Raw genomic sequence first — 25,020 nt, 5'->3', positions numbered from 1 at the left:
ATTGTCAAGGTCATCAAAACAAGAAAAGTCTGAGAAGATGTCACAGTCTAGAGGAGCTTAAGGAGACAGGATGATTAATTGTGATGCTATACTCTGGATGGGATTCTAGAACAGAAAAAAGGACATTAGGTAGAAACTAAGGAAATCTGAATAAAGGGTGTACTTTGGTTAAAAACAGTGTATCAGTATTGGTTCAGTGGTGACAAATGAACTATAGTAATGTAAGATGTTAGCAAGAGAGGAAACTGGGTGTGGGAAATTCTCTGTACAATCTTTGCAACTTTCCTGTGAATCTAAAATTATTCTAAAATTTAAAACTTATTTTAAAATATGCCTTGGAAAGGTTTTCTATGTCAACTATATGTAGATATTCTTTATTATTGTTAGTGGCTGCATAGTATTCCCTAATATATATGGATATGCCATAACTTATTTAGACATCCCCATCATTGTCATTTAGAATTTTATCAGCTTTGTACTATTACTGTCCATGCCTGGTAAACATCCTTAAATATACATGTGTGCACATATACAAGAATTTGTCTGTATCTAAAACATAAACCCTAAAGAAGCTTGAAAAGCTCCAGTAGAGGAAGCCACATATGGGAAATAAAGGCTCTGAAATATGAAGGTCTTGAAGGCCTTTATGTCAGCTTCATGTTGCCTTTATATTTAATACATTTTTTTCCCACAAATTAATGATCTTGCATCTTTCTATAGCTGCAAATTATTCTCCGTTTCTGGATTTCTAGAGTAGTTGGTTTATTTATGCAATGAAATACTACCTAGAAATTAAAATGGACTCTATTATGTATGTGCATAAGAATAAACACAAATATGACCATTTATATAAAGGCAAATTCGTATAACAATAGTATGCATTATTTCTGGGTGCATACATATGCAGCAAAAGTGAGTAAATGTTCATGGACGTGAAAGACACTATCCTAGAGTGTTTGGTGAGGAATGGGGAGGAGGGGGTCTTTAGCTATGCCACTAACTTTTTATTTCTTTTTAAGTGTGAGAGCAGAGGCAAATGTGGCAGAATGCTAATATCATTTTAATCTGGGCAATGAGTATCTGCATGTATGCTTTATGAGTCATATCTTTACATCCAACTTTTAAAATTTAAAATCGCTTTTCTTATATGTGATTCAGTTCAGTCCCTTGCATTGTTGACAAATTATTTTTGGGTTCTTTATCCTACTGATACCTCAAAGACGATCTTTATCTTTCCTGGATCTGCACCTGTTCATTGCACCTAAATTTATTTCCCTCTCTTTCTCTTTTCTCTAGACACTTTGTTCTTTTCCATTTAAGCACGGCCATACCAGAGAATGAAAACTAATTCAAGGAAAAAGTTTTATTCCCTCAAGCATTCACCAAAAGAGCCCCCAGCTCTGGGTCTTTCATTTCCCACATGTCCTGGGTGATAGACAGTGCTTTAGTGCCATCAACAGTGTATGTGAAGAAACAATTCAGGGCTATATGTCGTATTTCTCTTAAATACTTTTATTGTTGAGTGGACAATTTAAAAATGTATCATAGTTATGAAAGGGTTAAAAGAGAAGCTGCAGGTAGTTTTTATTAGAAGGAGTTTCCAAAATGTACAATAATAATTCAAAGTCACTATGCAACAGAAAAGTTCCTACTTATTCGAAATTAAATAATCTGAAAGCTCAAAATAATTGTTTTTCATAAAAAAGACAAAAATGCAAGATGTAAATTAACAGGAACTTTTCTGTCTAAGTAGAGAACTTCTCAGATATCTCAGAGGGCCAGTGCAAAGCCTTACAACCTCTGTACCTCTACCAGTGCAGTACCATATAATGGAATTGATGGCCCTAACATTGGCTGCAAGGTCGTGAAATATCATAAATTACTTCTGAATCATGAAAAACAGTTATACCATATTCAAAAACATCCTAACATTAAGATGTACTCTATTTATTTAAAAATAGTGACCTGTGTAACATATAAGAGGTCCACAGATTTCAATCTAGCTGAATTCCAAAAGTTTGCTGAGCTCTGATTTATTTGGGTTAGAGATAAGTGTTAGCTTCCAAGTTTAATCTGTGAAAGCTGGTTTAATCCAAAGCATTGGGCTTCTATTTTTTGGCTGTGTTTTGGTTTTTAGTCTCTTCTAGAAGCTTGGGAAGTAAACGTTAATGAGCAGCTTAGTGCTTTCCAACCTATACACATGAAATACAAAATTGCAAAGAGAAATGCTGATAATGCCCAACAGGAAGTGTGGCAAGCTGGCTTCAGTTAGCATGTTCCTTAGTCACCAGGTCCACTCTTTCTTCTTTCCCCTTGACAGCTGATTCCATAGGGTGACTAGAGGCCAGAAGATGCTGGCCTGGTTCCTTCCATACTTTCCAGGGTCTGGGACTTACTAGGAAGTGCTTTTCTGTGCCAGCCAGCATTCCTTTTGAAGTGCCAGATCAGGAAGCTTCTCTTCCAGCTAGCTGTCAGACACCCTTAAGGCATGGAGCACAATAGAAATATGTATTGTTGTTTCCTCAAAGATATTTTTAAGCACCTCCCCCTAGACATACATACATAAGGAAATTTTAATCACCATCATTGATTATACTGCTAGTTTCAAGAACATCAATTATATTAGGAAGAAAATTTTTAAGTGTTTATTTTAAATGATGCACCTGGAGAAAAAGGTTAATTAGAGATGGTCAAGCCATTAGTAAGAGACTATTGACAACATTCTGACAGGGACTTCTGGAGACTCCACGTCACTGCTACGCCAAATAGCAGATCAGTGCTGGTCCATGAATTATTTGAAACAGGTTTTCAACAAGTTAAATACAGAAATTGAGAGAAAGCATGTAAAACCCATATAGCAGTTTGACATAGCTGTGACATTCAGGCATGTGATCATTTTTCTACTAATTACTTTTTATTGTATTTTAGAAATGTATCAGTTCACAATGGATAGGGGTTTTTTAAACGGTCCTCAGAGATCGCTTGGGAAACACATTTTAGAAAGTGATGAGATTTGTTATTCAATCTGTTTTCATTACAAACGTGTAACTTTTGATTTTCCTTGACACTCACTCATCACCAGCACTACTGCACTTAGAATTTATAACTTAAGTCACTCTTGGATTTACAAATAATGTGAAGAGAGAGTAAGGGGAAAAGAAGAAATTTTCCTACAATTCTTTGGTAAGAGTTGAAGACAGATGAGAATGTAGAAGGAGATGAAAGAGCATGTGTGTTTTCATGGAGCACGTGTTGTGAATGGTAGGAGACAGAAAAGAAGCAGGAATGCGCTGTGGGTAAATATCTGATGAAGAAGATGGTGGTGGTTATACATGATTACTGTTTCCTGATGATAACAACCTGGAAAACTTTTGGGTTGTTTCTGAAATGAGTTAAGAAGAGAAAAAATGAGGCAAGATAGAATCATTCACTTTTATATATTGGCTGTTTGCAAATAGGTGCTTATTATTCAGGTTGTGTTTATATGCAGCAAATCTATCATACAAATTTTCTGTTAACTAGAACACCCAACTTCTAAGAAGATGGGTAGATAAACGATTATACAAGAACATATGTGTATTAGTAAGGCAGATGTTAAAAAAATATATAAAGTGTACTGGACTAGCTTTCCTCCCATAATCAAGGAGAAGACTAGATAACATATGTTAAACAGCTGTTTTCAGACATTGGAATATTGGAAGTGTAGGATTATGATACTTGAGAAAAGGGAAACAGGCAAGCTAAGCTCAGTGGTTACTCCAGCTTTCTACCTGCTAGCATTTACTGCATGTTGTAGAGGAAAGGGAACCCAAGCAGAGCATGGAGTTCTTGCTGGGCTGTAGAAACAGCGATCAGTTTGGAGAGGCTGAGTGGGCTGGAATTTGTGGCACAGACTAATGGAGAGGAGGAAAAACTAGGCAGAGAAAGAGCTCCAGAAATGTGCATGTGGTTGCCCAGATACTTTAGCTGAGTTCTAAGCTGTGCGTGCAGAGGGTGAGACACCATGAATTCAGGCAAGGCAAAACTCCAGGGCAAAGAACAAATATTGAGGAACTGTAAACTTAATAACTCTCAAAACTCACGTAGAGTTGGGAAAACATTTTAGTTCTGGCCAATCATAGTGGCCAGAGTAGATTACTCTACTCAGGCTAAACTAGTTGAACAGTAAAGACCCACTCTAGGCCCACCACAATAAAACTTGCAAACAAGCCTTCTAGGAAGAACTGATATGCAAATAACTGCCTGTCCAAACAAAACTCCACGTTCTAAATGAGGACGTCAAAATCCAGACACTCAGTAATGTGAAAATTACAATGTCTAGCATCTAGTTGAAAATTATTAGATATATGCAGAATCAAGAAAAAAAATCAATGAAAATTGACCTAGAAATAACAAACTCTTTGAAACAGCTCTTTTAATTATTTTCAAGATTAAAGAATAGGAACATAATGAAGACAGAAGTAGAATCTATAAAAAAGAACTGATGAACAAAAAGAACAAATGGAACTGGGAGAGGTAAAAAGAAATACCATAGGTGGAATAAAACATTCACTGAATGGGCTTAAGAGCAAATTAGACACCACAGAAGAAAAGACCAGTGAACTTAGGAAGGGTGATAGAAGCTATCCAAATTGAAGCGCAAAGAGAAAGGAGATTGAGGAATAATAATAATAAACGGACCACAATGACCTGTAGGATAATTTCAAGAGGTTTAACACAACTATAATTGGAATCTTAGAAAGGTGTGTGTACAGAAAAGTAAAATATATACATATATATTTGTGTGTGTGTGAGGAAGATTGGCCCTGAGCTAACATCTATTGCCAATCTTCCTCTCTTTTTGCTCGAGGAAGATTGTCACTGAGCTAACATCTGTTCCAATCTTCCTCTGTTTTCTGTGGAACACCACCACAGCACGGCTTGATGACCTGTGCTAGGTCTGCGCCTGGGATCCAAACCTGCAAGCCCTGGGCCACTAAAGCAGAACATGCGACCTTAACCATTATGCCACTGGACCAGCCCCAGAAAAAAAAGTTTTAAGAAATAATGGCCAAATGTTTCCCAAATTTGATGAAAAATATAAATCCATAAGTCCAAGGAGTTCAACAAACTCCAATCTAAACAAACACTAAGAAGATCTCACCAAGGCACAATGTAATTAAATGTTTGAATACCAACAGCAGAGAAAAATATTAAAAGCAGCTCAATAAAAAATACATTATAGGCAAGGGAATAATGATAAGAATTATCACAGACTTCTCACTAGAGATGATACAAGACAGAAGGCAATAGGACAACATTTTTAATGTTCTGCTGAAAGAAAGAAAAAAAAACCTCTCAAGGTATAACTTTATATCCAAGGAGGTAGGTGGAAAAAATAAAGGTCAAATAAAGACATTCTTAGACAAACAAAAACTGAAAGTATTTGGCACCAGCCAACCTGCACTACACAAAATATTACAGAATGTTCTTCAGACTAAAGGAAGTGGTTCTACGTAGAAACTTGGAGCTACAAATAAAGATCTCTTGAAATAAAATTCCCCTTTTCTCTGCTCTCAGTGAAGCTTTCTGAAGATACTATGTCTGAAGTGCAGCACTTATCTTGCAACATTCAGAGAAAACGTGAAGGTGAATGTTGACAGGGCATTGAGAACAGAAGGGAAAGGAGAAAGCACTGGGACCTTTGTCGTTGGGCTTTCTGTTAAGTGAAACATTAAACATTGATGGAGCAGTCAAGGTCAAAATATAATCAAACAAACAGGCAGTTTCAAGACCTTCATACCTGAGTCCTTGGAATAATTTACAATGTTTATGTCTGCAGCATTATTTTTGCATTGATTATATGAATGAAATCTAAAATCTTTCATTATTGATTGGTATTTGCAATGAATCCTGACAAATTATTATGAAGACTACTCCTAGGGCCACCCTTGTAATAATTCTGAGTATAGGCTATGTTTAGAAAACTATTGTAAGTGCTATAGAGGCTGCTAAGAAATACATGATTTTGACTCTTAAGGAGTTAACGGTCTATTTCAGGATACAGCACACAGACATAAGAGAAGACTAGTAATATAAGACATTGTGATCTGTATATAAATGACGACTATAGACATTACACAAAAATGTCAACCACACACGACGGTTGAGGTGGTTCTGGGGCATGGATGGGATTCATATTTGCAGAGATCCATGGGTCATGAGAGACTATGGACAGCAAAGTCCCTCCCAGCAAGAAGAACCAAGAGCTGCCAGCAAGAGACTTACTTGTCTGTCTTCCCACTTCCTGTCTAGCAGGATTTGATGGTAACTACAGCCTGGTGGTGAGGTGTGTTTCCCATACTCCCTATTTCCAAGTGGGAGTTTTGCTGCAATTATTATGTTACTACTCCACTGAAGCATATTGGGTGCAAATTTGTGGAACTCTAAGGAGCTATATCCTGAACTGTAAGAAAGGACCAAGCATCAGCTAGGAATCCAGCAAATGAGTCAGGTAACTGTGTAGAATTTTGGAATGGTTTTCCTTAGGGAGGAAAGAGTATGTTCTATGTGTGACAAGAAAGTATATGTGAATGTTTAGATTATAACCTGAATGTACCATCGAGAGATGCTCCATGTATTCGCCATTAGCAACACCAAATCCAAATATTAGCTATGCACACTGCTGTCCAAACGACAGCTATATCATTCCAGCTTGAACTATCTACATCTATACTTTTATATGATGGACATTAATATCCACCTATTTTGAAAAGAAATTTCATGACCATCTCGCTTGCAATCCCAAACTGTTTTACACAAGATATTTCCAAATCCCATTTCAACAGCTCTAAGTTGAACTGGCATGATGAGAAGGATTTCCAAAAATTTATGCCTATTATTTCTAATCTTCAGAGTATCTCTTCAAGATATAGTATTTACTAGTCTCATTTTCCAAGTGAGGAAATTAAGGCTCAGAAAAGCTAAATGCCGCATGCAAGGTCACGTAGCTAATCATACAGGTGGGATCTGAATCCCTGTCTGGAATCCTGTTCTTTCCATTGAGCCCTACAGCCTCTGATTTTTTTCAAGTTTATTATGAGTTCATGCTAAGGCCATTTGATTCAAGAGATGCATTTTAAAATCAAAATATTAAATAGAATATGTGCCATCTGAATCTCTGTTATTTTTTTAACCTTTAAAAATAAAACATGTTTTGTTATGCTTCAACTTCTGGCCATCGAGGTAGGGAAAGAGTGGGCAAGGATGGAAGAAAAAGCAAAGGCAGTTATGTTTAGGTGGTTGGTGATTTTCCCTCACAGTTGCTTTCACAAACTTCTTCAGGGAACCCATGTCTGCTCTGGGTTAGATCCCGGGACCTTCTGTGGGCACGGGCAGTTATTGCTGGCTTACGCCGTCAAACAGTCAATCCAAAGGTTCTGTCCTTCCCTCTGAACCCCCAGTTGATTACAGAAATGAGGCCTCACTGCTTTCCTCTGAAGGCCACTCGCTGTTTTTTCCTGCATCCTTAGCTGAGTCAAATGAGTGCGTGTAACTGGCCAATGATTGCAACCACTGAGTCATTTGGCTCCGTCTATTTCATGAACCTCCTGAATACTCAGCATGGGAATCCTCCATAGGGAGCCTTGGGACCGTTGGGGTCTGTCACCAAACCCCTTTGCAGGGAAAATGGTCTGAGATAGAAAGGACTAAGCACCCTGGAGGTCTGACAATGTGAGAATCTCCCGTTGATGGAGCCATGCCCAGCATCAGCAAGGCTGCTCCCTCTGAGCCTGGTCTTGACCTAGAGCCCACACTTTGCACTCGGACTCTCTGAGAAGCGTCTGCCTCTCCCGTGCTTCTGCCCTTTCCCTTTCTTCCCTCCATTCAGTCCCTCATTGGTTTTATCTGAAGGATCTAAGATTAAAATGAGAAGATTATTAAAAGATGTTTTCTCTAGGGGATTCTTTGCCCCAAAATAATCATTTTACCCTAGTTGGAAAGAATATATTTCCTGGCTTCATAAGAGAATTTAAAACCTGCCTAGAGTTTTATCAACCTAACTGCATACTCATCCATTCTGGTTAGTGAATGCTTATTTAGTTGAAGAATGTGCCTCTCTGTATCATTATGAGAGGCCTGGATCAGAAAGAGCTCTGAGCTCTTGAGAAGAAAAGGCTAAATTAAAAGTGTGGTGTCCAACTTTACACCTATTAGGATGGCTACTGTCAAAAAACAGGAAGTAAGTTTTGGTGATGATGTGGAGAAATTGGAATGCTTATGCACTGTTGGTGGAAATATGAAATGGTGCAGCCAGTATGAAAAACAATATGGTGGTTCTTCAAAAAATTAGAACTAGAATTACCACATGATCCAACAATTCTTCTTCTGTCTGGATATATGGGCAAAAGAATTGAAAGAAGGATCTTGAAGAGATATTTGTACACTCGTGTTCATAGCAGCATTATTCACAACTGTCAAAAGGTGAAAGTGGCCATCTGTGGAAAAAGGGATGAACAAAAGGAGTCTATACGTACAATGGAATATTATTCAGCCTTAAAAATGGAAGGAAATTCTGACACATGCTACAGCATGGATGAACCTGGAGGACATTTTTATAAGTGAAATAAGCCAGACACAAAAGGACAAATACTGTATGATTCCACTTATGTGAGATCCCTACAGTAGTCAAATTGATAGAGACAGGAAGTAGAATGGTGGGCACCAGAAGCTGAGGGGAGGGAGGAATGGGGAGTTATTGTTTACCGGGTACAGACTCAGTTTTGCAAGATGACATAGTTCTGGAGATTGGTTGCACAGCAATGTAAATGTTGTTAATATCCCTGCACCATACACTTAAAAATTTAAGATGATAAACTTTATGTGTATTTTACCACAATTAACATTTTTTAAAGTGTGGTGTTATTTTCAGTATTACGTACTTCTTGCAAATGGCTGGGTTTCTGTATTACTAGAGACTGAGCAGATGTGGTCTCGAGCGAACCTGAAAACAGGTGGAAGTTCTATAAATCTGCCAACATGTGCAAGTAGAAACAAGTACCCTGCCAATTCATAGTCACCATATGTTGTCAGATGTTACAGTGCTTTGGAGGGAGAGAGGAATACAAAGCAAGTGCTCCATGCGAGGTGGAGAGCCGTGTATACTGAGCCCGTGGAGCGCCAGAAGAGCTGAGAGGGTCAGCTGTTTGCTTGGGCCTGTGGAGGAGGAGGAACCAAAGTGATGTGTTGGAGGAGATGCTTCCTGAGGCTGTGACATCCTCGTCTATCAGAAAGCACAGGATGCGTTTGTGTGCATAATACTCAGAGGAAGGTGCAGTTGGAGGATCTTGAAGAAGCCACCCAGGCTGCCCCATAGTTTGTTCCTCTTCGATGCTTGTGTCTCTTATTGTTTCTTAGTTTTTTATATATAACTTTGTATATATGTATATATAAACCTGGATTCTCAGGTTTGAAAGAGGAGTGTTATTTCTTAACTATGTATATTGATTGATTGATCCATCCAGAAGGTAAAGTTCAAGATTCTTATTGACAGCCTATGGAGAACATGGACAATTACCTGCTATCTGTGACCTAAATCGACTGTAGATAAGTTAAAGTGTTGTCATGGTGCCTCTGTTACGGTCTTGCTCTGTGTTCTGATTTCCCAGACCAAAAGCACTAAAATCGTGGATGTCAGGGTTCAGGCCACAGTGATGTTTCTCTAAAAATTCTAGAATGCTCTTGTGTATCTACAGTTCCTTTCCATCCTTCTTTCACTGTTTCTATTTCAAAGCAGGACCTTTGCCATCCCTTAGTAGAAACTAACTCCTGCTGTAACCAGGATCACCTACTATAACTTAATGGCATAACTTAGTCTCAGTGCTTTTAATTCAATTAAGTAAGCTTACATTTAAAGCCTGCTATATACTAGCCACTGCCATTCAGGCAAGATGATGAGACACATATCCTTTTTTGAAGGAATTAGAATCAAACTGAGCAAAGAAACAAGCACATAAACTAACAATAATAGAACTACAAACTATGACTACAAGTATAATTGTTGTGGATGCATAGAGCAGGACAAGTCGATTCCTATTAGGAGAAATCATAGGAGGTTTCCCAGAGATGGTGGCATGGGAGCTCTAGGCCTTGATGATGGCAAGAATGTCCAACGACAACAGCAGAAAGGAATAGGAAGAAGCAGCCTGATGAAGAGTGTCAGAAATTGGTTTTAAGAGCATCAGTGGACATCAGCTATAAGGCATATCTGGACAGAAAGAAGGAGTGAATGCTTATGGCAAAGACCAGTTGTCATAAATTAGCACAAGGTTGTGACGATAGGCCATGGGAGAAATATAATTGTGTGTTCCTGAACCACTGGTGACCTGGGTGACTGCTGCAGTAATTTGGGATGGTTGAGTGTTCCTAAGAGGAATACAGTGATATGTATATATTATTGGATGCAGTTGGGGGTGGGGCTGGAGTTGTCCTGTGAGATGTGAAGCCCTGCCGGCCCTTGGTTTGCACTGCCAAGGAGTGGACACAGCTTACCTGGTACCTACACCCCTAATCCTTGATTTGGCAACCCCAGAAAAGTCACAACCTCCTGGAAAGAACCCTGGTAAACAATGAGTAGCAAGACCAAAGGAACTGAGATTTTATGGTGAACCCTAGAGAGTCCAGTGTAGCTTGAATTCAGTGTCTGGGAGAAAGAAGAGGAGCCCAGCTTGTTAAAGGCCTGGAGGATGCTTTGCTTGGACTTGGGGTGATGACCCAGGCGGTAGGCGAATAGGAAATAGGAAGAGGAAGGTGACGTGCTGAGCCTGAGTTTCCTGAAGGTGACTCTAGCAAAGGTCACAGTCCAGGGGCGAGAGAAACTAGAGACTGCCCTTTACATTGTAATTGTCCAGGAAGAGAAGTTGAGGACCTGTTCTGTGGACAGTGACGTTGGCCATGAAATAGAAAGTAGAGCAAGACAGCCAGGTACCAAAGCAGAAGCGTGTGCTCCAAGGGTCTCGACTGGGAACTGACCATCACTTGAGGACCTGTCTTCAGCCATCCTCTAAGAAATAGAAGAGTTTTTGAGATCTTAAGCATTTATCATAAGATCTTCTGAAAAATGTTCTTTCTTTGTCCACATACTTAGACTTCCTGCCCACTCCCTATTCTATTAGATTTCATAAGGAATTGAACATTCAGAGACAGTGAGCCACCTACCAAATGCACCTATATCCACTATCCATAGAACTGGGCCTCGGGTCCAAGATAAACAAAAGATGTTCCAAATACGTAGAAGAGAAAGTTTTATCTTTCTGGTTCTAAATAAGTGATAAATGGAAATGCACTACTCCGTTAGTTGTGTCGCCTGTACTTCTCAGGCAAACAGATGTTTCTAGGGAAAGGTGTAAGGTAGTCATTTTTAAGGGCTTTTAATGACTCATAAAATTTAATTTAAATTTAATTTTTATTCCAGTTATTTTGAGTGCTAGACTAGGACCACTGTAAAGACACTAGCAGTTATGTGGGAATCTTTAAAACAGAATGAAGTTTACAAATATCCAATAGTGCATAAATAACAAAATAGAGTTTTTGCTCTCCTTGTACCCAATTTCTGACCCTTTCTTCCCAGCCCAACCTCACAACCTGGCACTCTCTCACCAATCCTTCAGGATTTCTCTTTCCTCTTATTTACTTATCTACCCTTTTTGGACCGTCCCAACATGCAGCGTTCTTCTTCGTAACTACACTGTCCAGCACAAATCCCAAACACCCACAGACAGAAAGGTTTTCCGTAACAGCTTGCTCTCACCAAACTGACACATCACATCATTATGCTGGATGGAGAGTGGGTTCCTGGAGGGCAGGTGCTATGAGATCACTTTTCCGTGTGTTATCAATATTGAGAAACAATCCTGGATTATGGGAGATCCACAATAAAAAGTTAAGTAAATTGAATAATAGTTGGATATTACATAGTACCTTAGATTGTAGTGCCAAAAAGGCTGTGAAACTTCAAGTACAAACTTTCCATCTTACATAGGAATTTTTTCTATGGTATCCAGCTTCTTAAAAAAAGGAGAGAGGGAAGTCTTAGGTCTGACAATATTTGCGTATCCCTGTTAGGAAAAAATTCCCTGCCATTACAACAATCCGCCGTTCTGTAGCTTCTGCCCTTGTTTGTTAGTCCAGACACTGGTTAGCACAAAACGCGGGACCGAGTCCTCAGTGTTCTGGTGGAGATGTGCGAAATCAGTGGGGAATAAGCTGTGATCTCAAGGATAAGGTGTGGAGTGTAGATGCCACACAGTCTGTTAGGAGGCACACAGTTCAGTTTACAGACAGCTGCAGAAGTTACCACTAACCTTCTGATGAGGCAAAACAGGTATTTTTAAGCTGACGATTGATGAGTTTATTTCTAGCCAATGTGCCAGGCATCGGTGAGAAAAAGGAGGACTTGGGAGCGGAAACCTTCTGCTCAGATCTATCCAAAGACACCCGGCTCGTCTGATTCTAAATCTAAAAGCTTTCCGTCCATGTTCTTTATACAAGAAATTTGCATTTCAGTCTAGGACTGCAAAATAAAACAATGTTCAGAATGTCCCACCCTTCTAAGGGGGATGTAACTCTTTTGTTATCAGGAAGTTTTTCTCTCTAACGCTAACTACAAAAAAATCTGCCTGGACCCAGAAGGAAAGACCCATATGTAGTAAGAGCAAGTTCTAGTGTAATGTTTTTTTCCTGATAAAATTGAAGAAAGTCTCATTTCTATTTCACTTACTTTAACATCTGTGCTCAGCAGTTCACCAGTAGTCTACTTGCCTTCTGATGGGAAACAGTGCTAGGCCTGAGAGGTTTACGAGGGAGGCCGTGTCTTCTTGGAAAGCCTCATAACTGAATGAAGCCCGTAACTGCAAATTAAAGGAAGTTCACACAAAGATGGGAACAATAGAAAGATATGCGATGCCTTAACATGTAAAAGTTGTATTCACTTAGTAGATTCCTTTCTTAGAAAAAATCCATATAAAAGTGAATTTCAGTGAATCGTATTTTACGCAATTTCCCATTATATAATCAGATACAGAAATCAACATAAAAAAACCATTTCAGAATTTAACAAGTCTCATAAATTATATTTCAAAGTAAATAATCAATTGTAAGGCTCTGAAAAAATTAAATTGTCTATAAATAAAATTGGACAGCAATATATCTTACAGAAACTCTAGTTTACAATATCTGGCTTTTATGGCTGAATTGTAGAACTGTGTCCAGTTTCAATATTTGCCCAATAATATCAACACTAACTGAATATCTAATGTTAAATCCTGCCGGAAACAAAACATGTACTTATTTGGCTGGACTTAGTAACACATTACTACATAACTCACATTTTGATAATGAAGGGTTTTAATAGGACTGATTGACAATTAAAACATAATTTTCTGTCTTTCTTTCTTTTATTTTTTTGTTTTTGCTGAAGAAGATTCACCCTGAGTTAACATCTGTGCCAATCTTCCTCTATTTTTTAGTATGTGGGCCACCAGCACAGCATGGCCATTAACAGTGGTGTAGGTCTGCACCCTGGAACCAAACCCTGGCTGCAGAAGTGGAGCACACTGAACTTAACCACTAGGCCACCGGGGCCAGCCCAAAACATAATTTTCTAAAAGGTGTGCAAAGATTTAGTATTAGCTAGATTTTTGAGCCAATGTAAAAGATCATCTGGCTAGTGTTGACATCAGTTTTATACACACACACACACACACACACATATATATAATTTAAGGATATATATATTATATATGTATTATATATATACATACATATATTATTTAGAGATGCAGCTATATATACGGAAAAGTAATGAAATACCTAGGATAGGATGAATTAACCAGGACTAGCTCATGAATGCAATAAAAACAAGATGTTTTTATTTTGTGTTAGAGACACAGATCTTTGTTGCATCTTTTTAATATTTTTCTTTGTTTTTAAACAGGTTGTTTGGTATCAAATCAGTCATTCAAACAGACTGTTCCAGCACGTGGAAGATCATAGCGAACCCAGACCTGTCCTGGTATCACCACGCCAACCCCATCCTCCTGCTGGTGATGTACTACACGCTGGCCACTCTCATCCGCATCTGGCTACAGGAGCCGCTTGTAAGGATAAAGATTTTCACAATCTCGTCTGCAAAGTAACCTGGAAACTCCAGGTGAAATCGTTCACTCTTATTAACTGCTGACTAACTAGTACTATAGTCCAAAACAACTGTAGTATCCTGGTTATGGTGTTCTGATTCTGCAGAGACTGAGTGAATACAAATAGTATCAGAACAAAGACTAGCTTCCCTTGGGAAGACCCCACGTGCCACAAAGAATGGTAGGTGGGCAGGAGAACGGAGACTCACTTTGCTGATCACTTCGTAGGTGGCGGGCCATATGCTAGGCTGCTGACGCACCCTGTCTCATTCAGTCCCCTGCATAACTCTGAAGAGGAGGTGTAGTACCCATCTCAGAGACGAGGACATTGAGGTTACAGAAGTAAACTGGTCTGAAGTCACACCCTTCTGGAACGGTAGAAATCAGATCAAACCCGTGTTTGACAACAAAGCCAGGGCCTCAGGAACTACACACCCTCTTATCCTGGTGACTGGAGTTTGCCAAAGCTTCTCAGACCTCTGACTTCTGATGATGCGATAGGGCCCTCCCAGCTCTCAGGGGTGCCTATAGCCCCCTGAATATCCCACTGCGAGGCAGGGGGTGAGGACATCTCCTCAGGCACATGCGAGGACTGGTTTCTTTCCCTTGGGAATATTAAGAAGGACATGGCACTTTTGAGCTCAGGACCAGAGAGGGTGTGTGACTTCTCTCTTTTCCCTTTCAGTGATAGAAAACCTCAGTCCACGTTGTTTCCTCCTCTAAAGGACTGTAAGAAGCTCCGTTGTAAGGTAGCTTATTGGCATGTGAGGGAGGCAAGTAATGTACACAAAGGTTGTTATACCATCCGTCATCCGCCAGTGGAGGAGCCCAAGCTAGAAGCCAACTCTAATGAGCACGCTGGGTTGAGGTCTCTGGGATCCCATCATGCCTTCTCCTGCGTCACTTCTAGCCTGGGCCCTGGTGCAATTGTATACTTTTCCTTTTCTGTCTTCACACCCACAAACTATATCCACACATTCAGTCAGTCGGTCAGTCAGCAAACGTTTGTTGAAGGCCAAACGTCTCAGACACTAACCTAGGGGCTGGGGATAGAGCATTGACACAATAGGCAAGGCCCCCACTCAGAGGAGCTGTACATTCTTCAGAGAAAAAGCATCCGAAAGATGTAAGCAGGATCTGAATCCAAGTCAGATAGTACGGTGAAACTGGGTAAGATGCATGTCTCTGCCCGTCCCTGGTGGAAGTGCCACTTGCAGAAGGGGCTCTGTCTGTCCCCCTCCTGTGCGAACCCTCCTGCCCATTGCGCGGACAGGCCCGGTGATGAGGGCCACAGAGGCCATCCTCATCACAGGGTTCTCCTATATCGCCTGTCTTTTGGGCCCACTGATGGCAGTTGCATAAAACAAAAATGCCCTATGGGGTCACACAGAATCCAAATCATCTTGTGTTACATTTTCTCCAATTCTCTTCCAAACTTTGAATGTGTCAGTAAAATCCTTTAAAATTTTTATTGTGTTCTCTTCCTCCACAAACACACATAGAGATATGTATATACAGACAAATAAAAATGTGTGCAAAGGAAGTTAAAATGTATGATGAGAACTATTTCTGAACAACGTCTTCCCAGCGATGGAAATTGCTTTGAGGCGCCCTGGGCAGTAAGTGTTCCACGTGCCCTGAGCTTTCTCTGTGATGTCTCGGGCAGTGTGCGGACCGGGAGGAGCTTGTGTCCGCATGCGCTCATGCTGTCATGAGGGGCGAAGGCTGTGATAGCCCGCAGGCTCAGGAGGCACACAGCTGCCTTGGCCAAGGGCCGTCTGGGGACAAAGGGAGGTGGAGCGCTGGGAAGACATCGAAGTTGGAGGCAGCACAGTCAGTAGCAGGGCTACAGATCACTGCGTCCGAGGTGGGTGCGGAGAACAGGCCCAAGTCATCCACGAGTCAGGTGGTCTGCATTTTAAATGGCTGGAACGCAGGACTTTCTCACTGAGGCAATGATGGAAGACAGCTGGCTGATTATATCATAGTTCCAGATGCCCAGGCATATTTCATGAAAAGTGTCTGCCAGCAAATATCAGTTCTGAGGTAAAAAATACAAGTTTGAGAAACAGAGAGGGAGAGCAGCAGGCATCAAGAGTTAAGTGTAATATGTGGGCTCCCACCTGGCGAGTATGAATTCCCACCCGGGGCGTCAGGGTGCTCCCCATGGGTGCTCTACGCTGGCCCACCAGAACCCAGGAGCTGGGCAGTACGCTAAGTCCCCTCCCTCGCTCCAATATCGCTGGTGCATTAATGCCCTTTTACTGGGCTGTCATTGCTGGGAAACCATAGGAGGTCCACCCAGGTGCCTTCTGCTCCTTATCCTGTCTCCCAAGACCAGTCGTCTGATTGAGGCCAGTGTCTCATTAGGCAAGGCAACAGTTTTGTGCATTAGATATTTTCCTGCTTAATAGTGTGTGTAAGCTCTGGAGGATTCTGCCTCTAATGAATTTCTTCTTAATTAAAGATTGCCCGTGGCTGGCTTACACAGTAACTGTGCACTTTCGGAAAGCTCTTCCTCTAAGAACCATTTGCACAACTTCTTTCCAGGGCAGTGGAGAACACATGTTGAGAAGCAGCGGATATTTACCATTAGAGCATATTCCTGTAATTTACGGGGCTTAGTAGGAGTCAGGAAACATTTAATATTGATGTGCTGAGCATTTACAGGCAGCATTTTTGTCATCTTTTTAAAGTGTCTTGATAAAAGCCCATATATTTTATACATTAACTTTAAAAACTAATCATATTGAGGCAAAGATGAAAGCTTTCTCCAGGGGTCACTCAGGCCACTGAGGGAACTGCTCTGGGAAGTAAAGCTGGTCCTGTGGTTATTCTGTGTCTCAGGTGCAGGATGAGAGGACCAAGGAAGAGGACAGAGCCCTGGCTTGTAGCCCCATCCAAATAACGGCCGAGAGGAGGCGGAGCCTGTGGTACGCGACCCATTACCCAACTGACGAGAGAAAAGTAAGCCACGAAGAAAGGAATTTTCATCTCCTAATTTATTTTGCTATTTTTATATTATATTGCTGAATATGAGTCATGTAGTATCATGTGCAAAGTCAGATTGTGCATAGTTTATAGAAATGGTTTGGTTTTGAACTCTTAGTACCAGAGTGCTCTCTTCAGAGAGGGGAGCCCAGTGCTTCTGAAGGAAATACTGTGGTTCCATTCTACCCTACCATTTTACATTCCAGTGCTTTCTGCTGAAATCTTAATCCGAAAAAGAAAGAGTGTTCTCAATTTTTAAAAGTAATTTTGTATTTAAAACAAACAAGAAATACCAAAGCGATCTGTTAGCCCTGGGTGGTGAAGTCTCAGTGTTGAAATACATTGCAGACAATCATTTCACTCTTTTATTAACTCAAGGAACCACTTAGAGAGGTCAGAACTGTCCATATGAATATGATTAAGTGTCTCTTACTACTTTGAACAACAATACGAATTGACAAGGAGATGTAAGTGAGTTACAATTGGGCAATTCATATAACCTTCTGATCTTTTACTGATCATTTTGAATTCAACTCAGTCAGGCTATATTAACTTATTTAAAGGGCTTATTTGCAATATTGTAAAGACAAATACTCTTATGATTCTTGGATGGGGTCAGCATCTTGCTCTTCAGCATGTTAGAGAACTGAGGGGTAGACTATCTGATTTATTTGGTGGCAGGTGAGTTTCTCTGGGACACATAGTCTTATCCTAGGCATGACTGTCCTGTATGGAGAGAGGGTGACACAGTAAATGAGCTGGCTTAGGGATGACAGCATGTGGAGCTCATGTGGTGCCCTAAGAGGGCCGAGGATTCCCTGGGGCCCTTTCTCTCTCTCATTACACCATGTTTCAGATTATGCTGCCCATTTCACTGCATGGTCGATATCAACAGAGGGTAGCACAGCAATTTTCAAAGTGAGGCCTTAGAACTCTCAGGATTTCTGAGGCCCTTACATGGAGCCACAAGCTCAATCTATTTTTGTATTAATATTTAAAATATTTACCTTTTTCTCTGTGCTAAAGTTTGCTGCTATGGCACGAAAGCACAAACCCCCATGGGTGTGGCCGTGCCCTTGATGGCTATGCACTCACAGAAGGCAAAGCAGACAGGATGGTTCCACTGAAGAATATCCTTGATAAACCAGAAATGGCTATTAATTTTCTTAAATCTCAACCTTGGAGCACAAGTCTTTAATATTCTGTGTGACAAAATGGGAAGTCTGCATCAAGTGTCACCTACTGAAGAATGACGATCATCGTGATGGACAGCACTTGAGTGATGGTTCTAAGTGTGAGCTGAACTAGCTGTTTCCACTACACACCAGATTTATTTGAAAGGACAGCTGATGGACAAATTATAATTATTCCAGTGTGGGTATTTGGCAGACAATTACTGGAAAATAAATGAAGTGAGGTCGTCGCTTCAGGACATAGGCATTTGTTGCCACTGATAAAATTTGAACTTTTTTTTCCTTCCCCAAAGCCCCAGTGCATAATTGTACATCCTAGTCGTAAGTCCTTCTAGTTCTTCTATGTGGGACGCCAGCACAGCATGGCTTGATGAGCGGTACTAGGTCTGCACCCAGGATCTGAACAGGCAAACCCCAGGTCACTGAAGCAGAGTGCACGAACTTAACCACTATGCCACCTGGCCAGCCCCGAAATTTGAACTTTTGTGTGAAAATTAGAATACTGGAAAACTTGCATCCACCACTGAGAGCTTGAAAACGTCCCAATACTTAAAGACTTTTCTGATGAGATCAGTGGTGATATTAAGAAATATACTTTTTAAATATTATACAATGAAATGTGGCAATATTTGGCAGAGCTGTATAACTCACTGAAGCAAATCACCAACACATGATACTACCATGCGTGGGTGAAGCTTCCAGTCAAGGTACAGGATGCATCAGTGGGTTTTACTGTAAGTGTGCAAAGTTCAGTGAGACGGTTTCAGTGTCCACATTGCGACTAACCTTTGAGTTACCACACTTGCTGAGTGTGGTGTAGTATCAAAGAAGACTATCCACGATTATCTGGATCGACTCAAGAAATACTCCTTCCTTCTCCACCTGCGTAGCTCGGTGAAGCCAGATTTTCTTCACGTGCCTCAACCAAAACAACATATCGCAACAGACTGAATGCAGAAACAGATATGAGAACCAGCTGTCTTCTTTTAAGCCAGATGTTTAAAAGATGTGCAAAAGTGTAAAACACCACCACTTTTTTCAGTTTGTTTTTTTAAATATAGCTATTTGGATAAAATTATTTGTGTTAACATGTAATGCTTTTTAATTTTTAGTAAATTAATAAAAAAAATTTAAATGCTTCAATTTTAAATTCTAGTATGGTAAATATTGATAGACAGAACCCACATAAATAAATCTCTTTGGGACACTCAGTGATTTTTAAGAATGTAAATGAGTCCCGATCCAAAAAAGTTGGAGAACAGTTGGCACAGCAAATGTTTACTGATTGAGGGGAGTCCAAACCACCTGGCACCAATGTAGTTAAAAAGCAGAGTCACAGCATAATTATTTTCTTGTACAACATGCAAATCTTAAAATAATCTCAAACCACACTACAAATCAATTTTTCTTTATTATGAAACCTCTATTTCCTGAAAAGTAAATACTTTCATATTTCTGCAGATGTCTTGAAGGGTTCTAGGAGTGTAAAACTAAGCAGCTTATTCTATGAGAACAAAACGTGTGGAAACATAATCACCTTTTGTGTCATGTAGTACATGGCTGCTAAGATTTGCTGTTCTAATGAAAAGTTAACATGAGAAGCTGGAAAACAATTATAATAAACAGCAACGTCCAGTTCAATTATTTGTCATTTTACATTTTGCATGGCAGTTTTAACATACTAGCATCCATCTAGTTTAGGAGAATGCGTATGTGTATAGTGAAAATTTATAGATACATGTAAAGGTTCCAGTGCTTTCTGCTTGCATATTAACACTGTCCTGCTTTGCTTTTTGCAGCTTCTATCCATGACTCAAGATGACTACAAACCATCTGATGTTAGTATATCCTTAGAATTTTATCATTTATGCTCGTGTAAGTGATGTAAAAGTGACAGAATGGAATTAGCTCCTTTGAGTGTATTTTAATGATCTATAAAATTGCCACGAGTTTTCAAATAACTTTTTTTGCAGAAATTATATCTGGTTTATTGCTGTTAAAACACTGACTCATATAATATGAGCTCGTGTAATCCTGCAAAATGTATTTAAACTTTTAAAAAGCCATGTTAGAGGGTTTTTTGAAAGCACTTGGCCTAGCAGATAGGCCTGTTACAGAGTTTGAATAGGAAGTCTTGCGTGTCCATCGACACACACACACACACCTATATGTGCACGTGTGTATGCTTGTATGTATATGTACACCTCAGAAATTGTAAAACCGAAGAGACAGGGGGGAAAAAACAAGACGTTGCCCTCAGTGTATGAAGCGCTGCAGTAAGGGAATTGCAAGCTGGCAGCATCAGGCAGAGATCCTCAGAGGAGGTGCGAGCTAACCTAAGACTTTGGTTAGTTCTGGGTGGAGCTGCACTAGCTGTGGGACAGGACAGGGAGGGGGCAGCAGTGCTCCCAGCCAGGGTCCCAGGGTCCGGGAAAGGTCTGGAGTTCTGTGTAGCTGGAGGGATGGCCGGGAGGAGGACATCCCTGAGGCTGAGGCTGAAGAGGCCATCACACCAGATCCGAAGGCTCAGTCAGCCTCTTATGGGGCTCACGCTGAGAAGAGAGGCTGCGTTGCATGGTGTTCAGCAGAGGTGGATTGGGACCGCTCTGGGGAGAACAGATTTGGAGAGGGAATGTACGTGATTCATCTTGCTAAAGTGGATGGTTGACTGAGTTGCTCAGCTTCACTGTTTCTTCCCTGCTGAGTTCCGCTTACCTAGCGTGAGGGAGGGAGGCGGGATGTGCATGTTGCAAACCGCGGCTGCTGTCACAGGTGTGCCTTGCCCCGCACTCCCCCGGCAGGGTCTGCTGGTGACTGTGAACGGCAATCCTGTGGATTACCACACCATCCACCCCAGTCTTCCCATGGAGAACGGCCCCGCCAAAGCCGACCTGTACTCCACCCCGCAGTACCGGTGGGAGCCCTCCGACGACTCCTCGGGTAAGGAGCCCACTCCAGGGCACGGGGCGCACCCGGCCTTTCATTTCCTCTCATGCGTTTGCTGAGCATCTTTCTGTCTTTTGTTCATTGTTTATTGAATTTGGTTCTTTTTTCCTTTTTTTTCTAACAGAAGTGTTGTCTTCCACAGTCAGTATAATTAGGCTTATTTCCTTAAGTTCTGCCTATATTTTGCACCAATAAATTGTTTTGTGTATTCTATCCTTATATACAAAGTAAGTGGCATAATTGGGGTGAACTTTGAAAAATAAAAGGTAAAAACATTATTTTAAACATGTCAATTTATGTAGGAATAGTATTAAACCAACATGTGTATATGTGTTTTAGTCTTTCTATAATTTGATATTATAATCATGGTCAATAGTTTTGCTGGTTAATGGATGAATGTTTTCAGAAAGAGTTCTTTTTGTCTATTTAAAAAAAGAGAGGGTCAAAACTTGTACTAGACGTTTTTCCCTTTTCTCCCAGTGTCTTATGTTAAAGGAAAGCAGGCTTACTGGAGATGACAAATTGGTGGCTTGGGGTGGAGATGTGGCCCTCAGACTTGTTTTTTTTTTGGCCTATACGGTGTCTTCTTTAAAAAGTTAAATAGTAACCAACATTTAAAAAGCTGCAGCTCTGACCTAGAAGTGGAAATTTCTGGAATCCCTTGAAGAATGTGAGTATCTGGCACCACTAGCCCCCTGTTTCTGCAAGGCAGCAGTCAGCTCAGCCTGTGTGTCCTTGCTCCATCAGAGGCCACGCCAGTCACCATGCCATGAAGACAGAATTCGCTCAGTTTACTGTTGAGAGAAAAAGAGCAGAGTACATGCAGGTGGCAGCAAAGCGGCTGCAAAACCGTAGTGGGTTTCCTCTCTGTTTGTGTGGAACTGAAGCTTGTGTTGTTACACATATCCTGCCTTTAGGAAACAGCCAGCAGCTATTCCATCTGCTTTATTGGCACATTCAGCTTACTCTAATGCCCTTTTTCGTATAATTCTTTATCAGGCTTATCCTAATGTGCTGTTCTCCGTAGTTCTTTATCAGTGTGTCCTGCAATTGCCCCTGACAGTGCATCTACTCAGCAGTGCACATGCTTAACCACGTTTCCCAACGTTCCTCAGTGAGGTCAGACCAAGTTCAGCGCCCTCCTTCCCATCCTCCCAGCTACGCCAGCCCCAGATGGCAGCTGTGACGTCCGCAGAGCACCACACTCTACAGGGTCGTTGCCTGTTTCTGCTTCCGCCATGCATGTGTCTTAGTTTGCAACTCGGACTTAAAGGCAGGTTTTCTCTCACTGAGCATCTCAGGGAAATACAGTCTTTTCTAAAGTGTGGCTTCTGGAGCTTCCACGCTGGAATCACAAAGGGCGGCCCTGACAAGCAGCGTTGTGACTTCCAAGGCTTGAGATGTTCAGGTCCCTGCCAGATAGCCTCTGTGTACACCCTGCTTACGTGGGAAGGAACGAATAGAATTGTGACTGCTGAGAAGGTGGACCCTAAAGGAAAACAAAAGCCGGAAAATTGCTTTTTATTTGAATCTATATATGCAAAAAATGTCACGACCAGAGAAGTTGCGTGCCCGTAACTGCAGAATCCATCGGATTCAATTTGTTCATCACTGAGTCTGATCCATGGGCTTCCCCATCTGAACCCCAGGCTTGTCCGACCCACACGCTGGAGGAGTGACGGCTTCTGCACGAGGAGTTGCTGCAGCCTCTCGTAGAGGCTGCCTTCCCAGCCTGCTTGGGGTGAAGCTCAGGGTCGCTGACTTTCCGGTAGTTTATACGTCCTCCTCATGGTGCTGAACAACTCCCTAAATGGGATGCACCCCATTTATGTGGCACCCATTTAATTTAAACAGGAAAGGCAGAAAGGGCATTTTACTTAGGTGTGTCACTAGTTACTTCATCTGTGCAGTCAAAGTAGCTTCCCTGAGCACTGCAGGAGGGTCCCTCCTGCACCCACGCCAGCACTTTCCTCGTGCTGGTCTCCGCTTCCTCTCAGCCCTCCGCACTTTCTCTCTCTTACTTCTACCTGATCTTTCCAACCTCGCTATGACTTTCCTGCCTCAGCATGACCTAAAGGGAAACCGTGGGACACGGAGCTCACTCTGGCAGAGTGGTTGGTTGGTTGGTTATCTGCACCTTCATTCTATCCATACTCTATATCCTCATTGTATAAGTTACCTATTACTGAGTGACAAATGTAGCAGCTTACCCCCAAACTTAGCAGCTTAAAACAACATTTAGTGTCACACAGGTTCTGGGGGCCAGGAATCGAGTGTGACTAGGCTGGGTTCCTCTGGCTCAAGGTCTCTCATGAGGTTGCAGTCAAGCTGCGGGCTGGGGCTGTGGTCTCATCTGAGGTCTTGCCGCTGGAGAATCTGCTTCCATACCCACTCACATGGCTATTCGCTGGCCTCCAGCTCTTGCTGACTGTTGGCCAGAGACATCAGTTCCTTGCCACGTGGGCCCCTCCACAGGGCAGTTTACAACATGGCAGCTGGCTTCTCTCAGAACGAGTGAAGAAAGGAGAGAAAGCGAAAGCCACTGTCTTTTTTTACTTAATCTTGGAAGTGATATTCCATCCCTTCTTAAATATTCTGTTTGTTAAAAGCCCATCAAAGGTCCTACCCACACTCAAGGAGAGAGGGTTTCACAAGGGCGTGAATACCAGATGGTGGGAATAATTGGAGACCATCTTAGAAACTTTCTTCCTAAGGTTTCTGAGTGCTGAGTTCCATTACACTTACGAGGCAGAACTTATCGATGCTGTTTGAATTCTTAGGGCTTTGTTAATTGGAAATAATCTCTGAAGTCTTAAGTAAAAGGCTATGCTAAAACCATTCAAGTATTGCACTGCTTGGGACATCTATATAAAATTCACATAGTTGCATAAAATATTTGTCCATCTAGAAAAGAAAGAGGAAGAAGAAGATGAGAAAGAAGAATTTGAAGAGGAAAGGAGCCATGAGGAGAAAAGAAGTGTTAAAGTTCACGCCATGGTCTCTGTGTTCCAGTTTATTATGAAACAAAGTTACATCTGTGCCCTTATTGCTATGATGGTATGTATGGGCGGCGGCAGCGTGTGCTGGAGAAATGGTGAATGGAGCTCCAGAGGCTCCAAGCTCCATCATCCTCTCATGGCCAACACAGATATCTTCATGTTCCCAACATCTTGGCAGAGAATGGTTGGTTATGTTAATTTTTCCTGGGATCTTTATGATATGGATTTCAAAATCCCGTCTTCTACTCTATTTAGCCTCCTTTTAAATCTCAATACATTTCTCTCAAATTGGCCTATCAAGTCAGACCGTCCCCTATTTTGCCAATTTAAAAGGCCGCTTTGGATAGTTTTTCTATGTGGTATTGAAGGTATTCAAGATTCACATAGACTGCTTTTATTTCTTTCAGATGGTGAGAGTTGTATTCACCTTATCTTAGATTTGAGGGAGACTTTATTCCATCTTAACTGCAATAAATTTTTACCAGTATGAACATCAAGCAATCAGAGCTCCCAAGAGCTTTTCCGATGTGAATGCTCGGTTTATGTATGTTTCTGCTCACCTCTCGGTACATCCTCCATCTGTAACATCGCAGCTTCAAAAATAGTCCTTGGGCCTATAGATAGACGATAAAAATTTTAATTGCTACCCTTCCTAAAAACAAATTTTCTTGGGAATTCTGATTTACTTTTTAGAAACCTAACACTTATTTAACACAA

The 25,020-nt window shown here is 41.1% G+C and overlaps 1 protein-coding gene across 12 annotated transcripts in view; it reads left to right on the top strand.

Annotated features, from left to right (window-relative positions):
* PIEZO2 (piezo type mechanosensitive ion channel component 2) overlaps positions 1-25,020 on the top strand; it is a 418,984-nt gene that overhangs the window by 284,567 nt on the left and 109,397 nt on the right. For 11 of the 12 annotated variants that reach the window (XR_011541935.1, XR_011541934.1, XM_070627464.1 and 8 more), the window contains exons 8-12: positions 13,973-14,135; positions 17,022-17,141; positions 20,158-20,196; positions 21,160-21,298; positions 24,213-24,361. Coding sequence is in view for 10 of the 12 variants with exons in the window: in XM_070627464.1 (XP_070483565.1) it covers positions 13,973-14,135; positions 17,022-17,141; positions 20,158-20,196; positions 21,160-21,298; positions 24,213-24,361 (610 nt within the window). In the remaining 2 variants the exon portion in view is untranslated. The remainder of the gene's footprint in view (positions 1-13,972; positions 14,136-17,021; positions 17,142-20,157; positions 20,197-21,159; positions 21,299-24,212; positions 24,362-25,020) is intronic. The other variant, XM_070627457.1, reaches the window with a different exon arrangement.

Source organism: Equus przewalskii, chromosome 7 (genome assembly GCF_037783145.1).
Source record: "Equus przewalskii isolate Varuska chromosome 7, EquPr2, whole genome shotgun sequence".
Classification (NCBI taxonomy): Eukaryota; Metazoa; Chordata; class Mammalia; order Perissodactyla; family Equidae; genus Equus; species Equus przewalskii.
Note: the sequence above shows the minus strand (reverse complement) of the source record. Positions and strands in the feature narration are given on the sequence as shown.